Genomic DNA, 10,893 nt, shown 5'->3' on the forward strand with positions numbered 1-10,893 from the left:
TTGAGTTGTATAAGTTGAATTGCTTGTGGACTATGAATTTGTGCTTATTTGAATGATTTGGGGTTGGTATGTTGTTTTGCTAAGGTTGGGAACCTTAGTTTTAAAGAAAAAAAGAAATTTCAAAAAAAAGAGAATCCCTTTGTGCGCGCGCACTCTACTGTGCGCCCGCACATCGTTTTGCAACCTCTCTGGTTGTAATGCTTGCACGCTTTGTGCTTTCGTACCCTTCCAACCTTTTGCTTCTGTGTGTCCGCACAACACCCTGTGCATCTGCACAAGTCGCATTCTGAGCATTAACAGGGCAGCCTACCCTGTTTGGAGGTAGCCTTCTCTTTTCTTTTCTTCTTCATAGCTGCCCTCTCCCTCTTTTCTCTGCCCAGTCCCTCTCTTCTTTGCTGCTGTCCACCATCACCGTCAGCTCACCGTCGGCGACCATCATCATCATCTCTCTCTCTCTCTCTCTCTCTTTCTCTCTCTTCTCTTCTCTTTTCTTTCTTTCTTTCTTTCTCTTCTCTTTTCTCTATTCACCACCGGGGAGTTCTCTCCTCCGTTGTTCTTTCCGGCGAACCCAACCTCCGTCATTTCGCAGTGGCTATAAGAAGTGCCATTGTTTATCCCTAGTTCTTGTTCTCTTCAACCTCTACACCTAAGGTTTTTGTTTTTCTTTTCTTTTATTTATGTTAGTTTTTTTGCATTTGTTTAATTTCCTTTATGTTGCTTAGATTAAATTTATTGCTTTCTTTGTTGCACCTTTGTATTGCAAAGTGTTTTTGTTGCTTATTGGGTTAGTTAGGATCAATTTTGACCTTAATTGTGATGAACTTGCACGTTGCATACCACATGTTCGATAAAATGCCTTAATGAACATCTTGTTTGATTCAGATGACTTGCCCATCATAATATGCTCTCAATTTATCTTTTGTTAGGCATATCGTATGAATTGTGCAACTTCATTTATGAATTTTGATGTTGATCAAATTGTTTTTTGATGCCAGGGCATTTCGGCCAGTTTCACTGACCTTTCTTTATTGTTTTTAAGGTAGTTTCATGCATTTTCTTAAGAAATAAGCTAGTTTTGAGTAGATATTCACTTACATCTTGTTTCAAGCATACATTGTGCATTTTACATGATTTCATGAGAAATTTGCATGAATTATATGACAAATTGGATGATGCATGTCTCATGACTTGGATTAGAACTTTGATGCACTTTGCTGCTTGATTTCAGGACAAAGGAAGCAAAGAAGAACCACGTTAGCATTCACGTTAGTTCAACTAACGTGACCTCTAATGTAGAATGGGAGCTAGCTTGCAAAGTTAGTGAGAAAGGTAATCGCCAATAACGCCCTCGAAGCCATCACAGCTCACGTTAAGAGTCACGTTAACTAAGTTAACGTGAACCCTAACGTAGAAGAAGACAACAAGGCCAACGTTAGTGACACTCTCCTTTGCCACTAACGTTAGACCAAGCTCATAATTGGCCACGTTAGTTGCCATGTTAACTTAGTTAACGTGGACTCTAACGTTGGAAAGCAAAAGAGAAGCCAATGTTAGTGACATTCACCTTTGTCACTAACGTTGGCCAAGCCTCCATGAGCCACGTTAACTCTCACATTAACTTAGTTAACGTGGAAGCTAACGTGGAGAGAGCAATTGATCGCCAACGTTAGTGACACTTACCTTTGTCACTAACGTTGGGGTGGACCACCAAGAGCCACCATGAGCAACATTAACTCCCACGTTAACTTTGTTAACGTGGAAGATAACGTGGATAAAGAGATGATGAGCCAACGTTAGTGACACTCATCTTTGTCACTAACGTTGGAGATGGCCAGCATGACTACGTTAGAAGCATCGTTAACTTAGTTAACATGGACTCTAACGTAGGAAGTAGGGGCACATTGGAACGTTAGTGACAAAGGTAAGTGTCACTAACGCTCTCGAAGAATTGGCATTGCTACGTTAGAAGCCACGTTAACCTAGTTAACGTGGACTCTTAACGTAAGGAGAAGGGGTGACTCACCACGTTATTGGGAAAGGTAACTCCCAATAACATATTCGAAGGGCCAAGAGGCAACGTTAGTGGTCATGTTAGTGCCACTAACGTTGAAGTCAATGTGATCATATTTGGGTTAGGAACGTTAGTGAAAAAGGTGATTGTCACTATCATTCTCGAACCCACACTTTCACTTAACGTTGACACCACTAACGTCCTGAGCCAAAGTCCCTGCTTACTTCACATTTTCTCTCTGCAAGTAAAGCTAAGCCCAATAAAGCAGATAACTTCTTCAAACTCAAGATCCAGAGGCCCATACCCAAGACTTGAAGAGCCAACTAGAAGATCAGAAGAGTAGTATATATAGGAGTAGCTTTGAATTAGATTGGGGGTTAGAAACTTTAGGAGCCTTAGGCATAGAACTACTCTCTGTATTTTACTTTCTCTGTAACTTCTAGTTTTACTTTCATGATGTATTCTCCATCTTTGTTTTCATTTTCCAGAGCTATGAACAACTAAACCCCTTTCATTGGGTTAGGGAGCTCTGCTGCAATTTGATGGATCAATATTAGTTTTCATTCTTCTTCTTCTATCTTTTCTCTTGATTTTACTAGAAAGCTTTCAATCTTCATCCAATTGGGTAGTTATCTTAGAAAAGAAACTATTCATATTTGGATCTCTTCGGAACCTTGGAAGAGGAATGAAGAGATCATGCTAGAAATGCTTTCTCATGCTGGATCAAATTGGGTTTGGATGGATATGTGACTATAATCCTACCAATACTTGATTTGGAAATGCCTATGGTATAATCAATGACCATACTTCATCTCTTCTCATGAGCAATTGACCAAGGAATTAGCTATTGATCAAGATTTGAGAGATTGGATTACCAAGGAATTGGAATTCGATCATTTAAGATTGCCAAGGAGATCAATGAATGCATTGATTAAGGAAGAAATGAAAATAAATTTGATCCGAAGAATGTAACATCTCCTAAGCCCAACGAACTCCCCATTTCTGATCTTACCCATTCTCTTTAATTTCTGTCATTTACTTTTATGAGCATTTCCTTATTCCCATTTAAGATTCTGCAATTTATTTTCTGCCATTTACATTCAGCTCTTTATTTCTAGCATTTACTTTTTCTGCTATTTACCTTTCTGCAATTTAATGTTCTGCAATTCTCAAGTCAAATTCTGGTTCGCTCAACTAAAACATTCCTCTAATTAAAGTTGCTTGATCAATCAATCTCTGTGGGATTCGACCTCACTCTATAGTGAGGTTTTAATTGACGACAATTCGGTACACTTGCCGAAGGAAATTTGTTACTAGACGAATTTTTCGTGCATCAAGTTTATGGCACCGTTGCCGAGGATTGATTTGTATCAACAATGATTAAGTTGGAGGATAATTAGATTGAGTATTTTTCATTCTGCTAATCTAAATTTCTTTTTGAGCAATTTACTTTCAGTTTCAGTTATTTTTCTTCCCATCCCTTCAACCTTTTTATTCCAGTGTTTACAATCTTTTTCACTCACCCACTAAATGTTTGATATATTGCATCACTCACACTAACAGCATTTTTTTTACAAGAATAGTTTCTGCGTTTATTTCCTTGCTTGTGCCTTGTTGATTGTATGACAGGGAGAAGAAGTGGGGCTTCAACTTCCTTTGATTCTGAACCTGAGAGGACCTTCCTTAGATTAAGGAGGGAAGCAAGCGAAAAAAGAGTAGTAGGTGCTAAAGAAGAGGAAGAATACTTCAAACCCAACATGGAAGAGAATTTAGAGAACAACCATGAAGAGGAGGCTTATAATCAAGGCCATGCCAACCATGCTGGGCAAGAAAGGAGGGTTTTAGGATCCTATATCAATCCTAATCCCCAAAACTGTGGAAGCAGCATTCAGAAACCCACCATACATGCCAACAATTTTGAGCTAAAACCTCAGCTCATCACTTTGGTGCAAAATAATTGCTCATTTGGAGGAGGTGCTCAAGAAGACCCTAACTAACACTTGACCACCTTCTTGAGGATTTGTGACACGATGAAGTCCAATGGAGTCCACCCCGATGTCTATAGGTTGCTCTTGTTCCCCTTTTCACTAGGGACAAGGCATCCAAGTGGCTTGAATCCTTTCCAAAGGAGAGCTTGACTAATTGGGAAGAGGTAGTGAATAAGTTTTTGGCAAGGTTTTATCCCCCTCAAAGGATCAATAGGCTGAGACTTGAAGTGCAGACGTTCAGACAACAAGATGGGGAGACACTTTATGAAGCTTAGGAAAGGTTCAAAGATCTAACAAGGAGATGCCCACCAGAGATGTTTAATGAGTGGGTTCAACTTCACATCTTCTATGAAGGTCTTTCCTATGAGTCAAAGAAGGCTGTGGATCATTCATCAGGAGGCTCTTTAAACAAGAAGAAATCCATTGAATAAGCCATAGATGTCATCGAAACAGTTGCTGAGAATGACTACTTCTATGCCTCTGAAAGAAGTAACACTAGAGGAGTAATGGAGCTGAACCACATGGATGCATTGTTAGCTCAAAACAAGATGATCACCAAGCAGCTAGTAGATCTTACCAAGAAGGTGGAAGAGAACCAAGTTGCAGCAGCCATCACCTCATCACCAACTCAAGAAGGAGTAAACATAGGAGAAGAAGGTGGCTGGGAGCAAGCCAACTATGTGGGAAACTCACCTAGACAAGTCCATGATCCATACTCCAAAACTTACAACTCTGGATGGAGAAATCACCCCAACTTTGGATGGGAAAATCAACAAGATCAAAGCCAAAATCAAAGACGTCCAAATCCCAGCAACATAGCTCACCAACATGCCACACCTAGACCATATCAACAATCACATAACAACCCATCTCAATACCTATACCAAAGCCAACCTAACCATTCTCATCCCTCCAATCTCAACTCACCATCACCTTCTGATACAGACTCTCAAGGATTGAGAACTTACTTGAGGGTATATGCAAAGAGATTCAAGAAAACAAGGTGTTCAAGGAGGAAGTGCGAGCCAACTTTAAGAACTAGGGAGACACCATCAAGAGGTTGGAATCTCAAGTAGGTTATCTCTCTGAGCACATTCCCAAACCTACAGATGGATTCCCAAGTGATACGGAGAAAAATCCGAGAGGAGAAACAAAGAAAGTAAGATGGGAAGATTGCAAGATGGTCACTACAAGTGATCAGGAGACCAAGAACGAGCCAAACAAGCTGTCAGAACAACCTGAAGATACCTCAGCAGAGAAGCAGGAAAAAGATCACCAACAACCCAAAATCTTACAACAGGAGTTGCTGAGACTCTATGCACCCTTTCCCCAATTACTCAATGGTGCTGTGGAGAAGAGAATATACTCAAGGTTTCTTGATTTGTTTGCATCCTTCCATGTAAACATACCATTCATCAAGACCCTCCAACAAATGCCGACCTACATCAAGTATATGAAGGAGCTGCTTCCCAAGAAAAGCTCACTCAAGGGAGGCCAAACTATAGTGATGAATAAGGAATGTAGTGCTCTCATTCAACCAGAGTTGCCTACAAAAAGAAAGGACCCAGGGAGTTTCTACATTTCCTGTGCCATAGGAGAAACCATGTTTGATAAAGGACTCTGCGATTTGGGAGCAAGTATCAACTTAATGCCCTTATCCCTTATGAAGAGGCTGCAGATCAATGAGATAATGCCCACAGATCTAGTCATCAGGCTGGCCGACAAAACTCAAAAACAAGCAATAGGAGTGGTGGAAAACGTGTTGGTATAGGTTGGGAAATACTTCCTCCCAACAGACTTTGTCATATTGGACATGGAAGAGAGTCACACTCGCTCAATCATATTGGGAAGACCATTACTAGTTACAGCCAGAGCACTCATAAATGTGGAGCGAGGGGAGCTAATTCTAAGGATCCATGATGAACAGCTCACCCTTCAATGTTTTCAAATGCTCACAAGAAACAGATCAAGAGAACAATGAACCAAAGAAAGATCAATGTGAGATACTGAAGGAAGAAACAAGCACTGAAGCATAACCAGCACATCTGGGAATCCCATTGATTAAAGAACAAGGCAAACAGCAATTGCCACAGCTCGAAGAAAATCAGGAGGAACCTAAACCACTAGAATCATATGAGACTAGCAACAATATTTCCTTAGAGGAGGAGGTCACAAAGAGCAAGACAACGTCACAAGGAACAAAGAAGAAGGTACCAAGGAGGTAGAGGAACAAGAAGATCCCTACAGAGGATTTCTCTCCAGGGGATAAAGTAATCTCAGCTTATTTCCCAGACATCCCCCCTGATCTCCCCACTGTACCATCTCAATTACCCAAAGTCTTCACCATCAACAGAGTTCTCTCCTTGGAACATGTAGAGATCATTAATACAACCAATGGATATAGGTCTACGGCCAGAGGAGAAGACTTGAAGCACTATCAACCTCCCTGATACAGGAGAATCGTCGAGCTAGCGACGCTAAAAGAGCGCTCTGTTGGGAGGCAACCCAACCTGAGGTAGTTTCATTTTCATTTTCATTTCAATAAAGATCACAAGTTATTTCCCCGGTATTGCGAGGAGCTAAGTTTGGTGTTCCACACCAAAACAATCCAAGAGTGAAAGTGTAATTCTAAGTTTGGTGCTCCACCAAAGATATTAGTTAGAATCACACTACACCCCAAAACACATTGCTAGCTCCAACCAATCGGGGGAACCAATTAGCTGTAGTTTAGTCTTTAGTTAATGATGGTTTTGTTAACAACATGATATGAGGTTCTCTACATGTATGCAAACTTTTGTACTGGGGCAAGGAACTAAGTTTGGTGTTCACACACCAAATTTAGTTCAGAAGTTCACAAGCATACATGCAAGCTAACTATTTCTCAAGTATTTCGGGAACAAGCAACTTCCAATAACTTTGCAGGAACCTCATGTGGAAATGGTGCACCTTCATCCAAGGAAGTGAAGTAGCAAAGACTATGGATGATGCCAAAAGCTCTCCCTTGAAGGGTCAAATACCCCACAAGTTGAGGGAGCATCCACTTCTCAAAATCAAGGTTGTTGAGTCCTAACTCTGTGATAAACTCTATTATTAGGAGTCTATTTAAATTTTTGTTTTCTATTACCATTAGTCTTATCCTATATCTAATTTTGAGTCTTGTTCTTAATTCACAATTAATAAAATTTAAGGTTCATGTCTTAAAGCTATGAATGTCCTATGAATCCATCACCTCTCTTAAATGAAAAATGCTTTAATCACAAAAGAACAAGAAGTACAGGACTTCGAATTCATCCTTGAAACTAGTTTGATGTGGTGACAATACTTTTTATTTTCTGAATGAATGCTTGAACAGTGCATATGTCTTTTGAATTTGTTGTTTTAAGAATGTTAAAATTGTTGGCTCTTGAAAGAATGATGGAAAAGGAGAAATGTTATTGAGAATCTGAAAAATCATCAAATTGATTCTTGAAGCAAGAAAAAGCAGTGAATACAAAAAAAAATTAATAAAGTTGTGATCCAAGGCAAAAAGAGTGTGCTTAAGAACCCTGGACACTTCTAATTGGGGACTCTAGCAAAGCTGAGTCACAATCTAAAAAGGGTTCACCCAATTATGTGTCTGTGGCATGTATGTATTCGGTGGTAATACTGGAAGACAGAGTGCTTTGGGCCACAGCCAAGACTCATAAAGTAGCTATGTTCAAGAATCATCACACTTAACTAGGAGAATCAATAATACTATCTGAGTTCTGAGTTCCTATAGATGCCAATCATTCTAAACTTCAAAGGATAAAGTGAGATGCCAAAACTGTTCAGAAGCAAAAAGCTACTAGTCCCGATCATCTAATTGGAGCTAAGTTTCTTTGATATTTTCGAGTCTATAGTATATTCTCTTCTTCTTATTCTATTTTGATTTTCAGTTGTTTGGGGACAAGCAACAATTTAAGTTTGGTGTTGTGATGAGCGGATAATTTATACGCTTTTTGGCATTGTTTTTAGTATGTTTTTAGTATATTTTAGTTAGTTTTTATAACAATTTTATTAGTTTTTAGTTAAAATTCACTTTTCTGGGCTTTACTATGAGTTTGTGTATTTTTCTGTAATTTCAGGTATTTTCTGGCTGAAATTGAGGGACTAGAGCAAAACTCTGATTCAGAGGCTGAAAAGGACTGCGGATGTTGTTGGATTCTGACCTCCATGCACTCGAAGTGGATTTTCTGGAGCTACAGAAGCCCAACTGGCGTGCTCTCAATTGCGTTGGAAAGTAGACATCCTGGGCTTTCCTGCAATGTATAATAGTCTATACTTTTCCCGAGATTTGATGGCCCAAATCGGCGTTGCAAATCAGCTTCAGAATTCCCGGCGTTTAACGCCGGAACTGGCACAAAAATTGGAGTTAAACGCCCAAACTGGCATAAAAGCTGGCGTTTAACTCCAGAAAAAGTCTCTACACATGAAAGCTTCAATGCTCAGCCCAAGCACACACCAAGTGGACCGCATAAGTGGATTTTTACGTCATTTACTCATTTCTGTATACCCTAGGTTACTAGTTCACTATTAATAGGACCTTTTGATATTGTATACCGACCTCATGACACATTACACATTTCTCATTGTATCTTCTACGGCATGAGTCTCTAAACCCCATGGTTGGGGGCGAGGAGCTCTGCTGTGTCTTGATGGATTGATGCAATTACTACTGTTTTTCATTCAATCACGCTTGCTTCTATTCTAAGATATCACTTGTTCTTCAACTTGATGAATGTGATGATCCGTGACACTCATCATCATTCTCGCTTATGAACGTGTGCCTGACAACCACCTTCGTTCTACTTTAAATTGAGTGAATATCTCTTGGATTCCTTAATCAGAATCTTTGTGGTATAAGCTAGAATTGATGGCGGCATTCAAGAGAATCCGGAAGGTCTAAACCTTGTCTGTGGTATTCTGAGTAGGATTCAAGGATTGAATAACTGTGACGAGCTTCAAACTCCTGAGGGCTGGGCGTTAGTGACAGACACAAAAGAATCACTGGATTCTATTCCAACCCGATTGAGAACCGACAGATGATTAGCCGTGCTGTGACAGAGCGCGTTGAACATTTTCACTGAGAGGATGGGAGGTAGCCATTGACAACGGTGAAACCCTAGATACAGCTTGCCATGGAAGGAGCCTTGCATGCTTGAAGAAGAAGACAGTAGGAAAGTAGAGATTTAGAAGATAGAGCATCTCCAAAACCTCAACCTGTTCTCCATCACTGCAAAACAAGTACTCAGTTCATGTTCTTTCACTTTTCACAATTAAACCTGATAATCATTGATATCCTGACTAAGAGTTACAAGATCACCATAGCTTGCTTCAAGCCGAAAATCTCCGTGGGATCGACCCTTACTCATATAAGGTATTACTTGGACGACCCAGTGCACTTGCTGATTAGTTGTGCGGAATTGCAAAAGTGTGATTGCAATTTCGTGCACCAATTGTGCATTTTACATGATTTCATGAGAAATTTGCATGAATTATATGACAAATTGGATGATGCATGTCTCATGACTTGGATTAGAACTTTGATGCACTTTGCTGCTTGATTTTAGGACAAAGGAAGCAAAGAAGAACCACGTTAGCATTCACGTTAGTTCAACTAACGTGATGTCTAACGTGGAATGGGAGCTAGCCTGCAAAGTTAGTGAGAAAGGTAATCGCCAATAACGCCCTTGAAGCCATCATAGCCCACGTTAAGAGTCACGTTAACTAAGTTAATATGAACTCTAACGTGGAAGAAGATAACAAGGCCAACGTTAGTGACACTCTCCTTTGTCACTAACGTTGGACCAAGCTCATAATTGGCCACGTTAGTTGCCACGTTAACTTAGTTAACGTGAACTCTAACGTTGGAAAGCAAAAGAGAAGCCAACGTTAGTGACATTCACCTTTGTCACTAACATTGGCCAAGCCTCCATGAGCCACGTTAACTTAGTTAATGTAGAAGCTAACGTGGAGAGAGCAATTGATCGCCAACGTTAGTGACACTTACCTTTGTCACTAACGTTGGGGTGAACCACCAAGAGCCACCATGACCAACGTTAACTCCCATGTTAACTTTGTTAACGTGGAAGCTAACGTGGATAAAGAGATGATGAGCCAACGTTAGTGACACTCACCTTTGTCACTAACGTTGGAGATAGCCAGCATGACTACGTTAGAAGCCACGTTAACTTAGTTAACGTGGACTCTAACATAGGAAGTAGGGGCACATTGGAACGTTAGTGACAAAGGTAAGTGTCACTAACGCTCTCGAAGAATTGGCATTGCTACGTTAGAAGCCACGTTAACCTAGTTAACGTGGACTCTAACGTAAGGAGAAGGGGTGACTCACCACGTTATTGGGAAAAGGTAAGTCCCAATAACGTATGCGAAGGGCCAAGAGGCAACGTTAGTGGTCACGTTAGTGCCACTAACGTTGAAGTCAACGTGATCATATTTGGGTTAGGAATGTTAGTGAAAAAGGTGATTGTCACTAACGTTCTCGAACCCACACTTTCACTTAACGTTGACACCACTAACGTCCTGAGCCAAAGTCCCTGCCTACTTCACATTTTCTCTCTGCAAGCAAAGCTAAGCCCAATAAAGTGGATAACTACTTCAAACTCAAGATCCAGAGGCCCATACCCAAGACTTGAATAGCCAACTAGAAGATCAGAAGAGTAGCATATATAGGAGTAGCTTTGAATTAGATTGGGGGTTGGAAACTTTAGGAGCCTTAGGCATAGAACTACTCTCTGTATTTTACTTTCTCTGTAACTTCTAGTTTTACTTTCATGATGTATTCTCCATCTTGGTTTTCATTTTCCAGAGCTATGAACAACTAAACCCCTTTCATTGGGTTAGGGAGCTCTG

At 40.3% G+C, this 10,893-nt stretch overlaps 1 protein-coding gene across 1 annotated transcript; it reads left to right on the forward strand.

Annotated features, from left to right (window-relative positions):
• The first annotated feature begins 5,179 nt into the window (after positions 1 to 5,179).
• On the forward strand, positions 5,180 to 5,770 carry LOC107489558 (uncharacterized). Its single transcript, XM_016110305.1, has one exon. It carries the CDS (start codon positions 5,180 to 5,182, stop codon positions 5,768 to 5,770), a length of 591 nt encoding a protein of 196 aa, XP_015965791.1.
• The last annotated feature ends 5,123 nt before the right edge of the window (positions 5,771 to 10,893 follow it).

Source organism: Arachis duranensis, chromosome 5 (genome assembly GCF_000817695.3).
Source record: "Arachis duranensis cultivar V14167 chromosome 5, aradu.V14167.gnm2.J7QH, whole genome shotgun sequence".
NCBI classification, from domain to species: domain Eukaryota; kingdom Viridiplantae; phylum Streptophyta; class Magnoliopsida; order Fabales; family Fabaceae; genus Arachis; species Arachis duranensis.